The 2,275-nt window shown below is 52.4% G+C and overlaps 1 protein-coding gene across 1 annotated transcript; it reads right to left on the minus strand.

Moving 5' to 3' along the window:
- Positions 1-229: 229 nt before the first annotated feature.
- On the minus strand, positions 230-976 carry LOC136578752 (protein rtoA-like). Its single transcript, XM_066578921.1, has one exon. It carries the CDS (start codon positions 974-976, stop codon positions 230-232), a length of 747 nt encoding a protein of 248 aa, XP_066435018.1.
- Positions 977-2,275: the final 1,299 nt, after the last annotated feature.

Here is a 2,275-nt window from a genome sequence, read left to right on the forward strand (position 1 = left end):
ATGACCTAAATCCACTCTGACACGAGCGTATCGTAAATCTGACATGAATAATTAATATGATCAACTCCCCATATATATATATATATATATATCAGTGCAGCTATTACAACTATCGATCATTTCTAACAGCTGAAATAACACCTAAATAACCAATCTAAAAAAAGCATGACACCACACCATTATTCCAACTGCTCAATAATTTATTATATTTATTTAATCAAATGATCTTTTATGATGCACGGGATAGGTAGACTGTAACACCCAATGTGATCTGAAAGAAACAAACACATAACATAATTAGTGAAATGTTGTGATTAAAAATAAATATGTAAGCACTGCTGCTCCCAGTCATATCGCTGCTCCCAGTCATATCGCTGCTCCCAGTCATATCGCTGCTCCCAGTCATATCGCTGCTCCCAGTCATATCGCTGCCGCTGCTCCCAGTCATATCGCTGCCGCTGCTCCCAGTCATATCGCTGCCGCTGCTCCCAGTCATATCGCTGCTCCCAGTCATATCGCTGCTCCCAGTCATATCGCTGCCGCTGCTCCCAGTCATATCGCTGCCGCTGCTCCCAGTCATATCGCTGCCGCTGCTCCCAGTCATATCGCTGCTCCCAGTCATATCGCTGCCGCTGCTCCCAGTCATATCGCTGCCGCTGCTCCCAGTCATATCGCTGCCGCTGCTCCCAGTCATATCGCTGCCGCTGCTCCCAGTCATATCGCTGCCGCTGCTCCCAGTCATATCGCTGCCGCTGCTCCCGGATATATCACTGCTGCTCCCAGCTATATAACTGCTGTTGCTCCCGGATATATCACCGCTGCTCCCAGTCATATCGCTGCCGCTGCTCCCGGTCATATCGCTGATGGTCTCAGCTATATCACTGCTGCTGCTGCTGCTCTCGGCTATATCACTGCTGCTGCTGCTCTCAGCTATATCGCTGCTCCCCGTCATGTCGCTGCTGCTGCTGCTCCCCATCATGTCGCTGCTGCTCCCTGTCGCTGCTGCTGCTGCTCCCTTTGCTGCTGCTGCTCCCTTCGCTGCTGCTGCTGCTCCCTTTGCTGCTGCTGCTCCCTTCGCTGCTGCTGCTGCTCCCTTCGCTGCTGCTGCTGCTCCCTTCGCTGCTGCTGCTGCTCCCTTTGCTGCTGCTGCTGCTGCTCCCTTCGCTGCTGCTGCTGCTGCTCCCTTCGCTGCTGCTGCTGCTGCTCCCTTCGCTGCTGCTGCTGCTGCTCCCTTCGCTGCTGCTGCTGCTGCTCCCTTCGCTGCTGCTGCTGCTGCTCCCTTCGCTGCTGCTGCTGCTGCTCCCGTCGCTGCTGCTGCTCCCGTCGCTGCTGCTGCTGCTGCTGCTCCCGTCGCTGCTGCTGCTCCCGTCGCTGCTGCTGCTGCTGCTGCTCCCGTCGCTGCTGCTGCTGCTGCTGCTCCCGTCGCTGCTGCTGCTGCTGCTGCTCCCGTCGCTGCTGCTGCTGCTGCTCCCGTCGCTGCTGCTGCTCCCGTCGCCGCTGCTGCTCCTCCTGGTCATGTTGCCACTGCTGCTCCTCCCGGTCATGTCGCCGCCGCTGCTCATGTTGCCGCTGCTGCTCCCGGTCATGTCATCGCTACTTGCTGCTGCCGCCGCCGCTGCTCCCGGTCATGTCATCGCTGCTTGCTGCTGCCGCCGCCGCTCTCGGCTATGTCGCCTGATTTTTATACTGGGGTAGGTCTGTGAGCAGATTATTAAACAGCATGTATGCAAGTACTTGGATGAGAATGGAGTAATTAAGTCAAAGATACTATTGGATGCTTACAGGATGAAAATGGTGAATTCATTAAGAATGATGTTGAGAAGGACGGACTTTTAAATTCCTATTTTGCATCTGTTTTCTCTCAGAAAGTAGATGGAACATCAGCTGATCTTCCCTGTGCTGTTGGGGGAATAAAAGAATGCAAGCTATCTGTAAGCACAGAGATGGTGAGGGAACACTTAGCTAACTTACATGAATTGAACTCTCAAGGTCCAGATGAATTACATCCTAGGATACTAAAGGAAGCAGCGGAGGTAATTGCTGAACCACTCGCCATAATCTTTGGAAATTCCTGGAGAACAGGAGAAGTCCTAGAAGATTGGAGAAGGGCAAATTTTGTCCCCATCTTCAAAAAAGGGAAGAAGGTGGATCCAGGAAACTACAGGCCTGTGAGCCTGACTTCTATGTCAGGAAAGATCTTTGAACACATTATTAAACAGCATGTATGCAAGTACTTGGATGGAAATGGAGTAATTAACCAGAGCCAGCATGGGTT

Source organism: Eleutherodactylus coqui, chromosome 9, assembly GCF_035609145.1.
Source record: "Eleutherodactylus coqui strain aEleCoq1 chromosome 9, aEleCoq1.hap1, whole genome shotgun sequence".
NCBI lineage: Eukaryota > Metazoa > Chordata > Amphibia > Anura > Eleutherodactylidae > Eleutherodactylus > Eleutherodactylus coqui.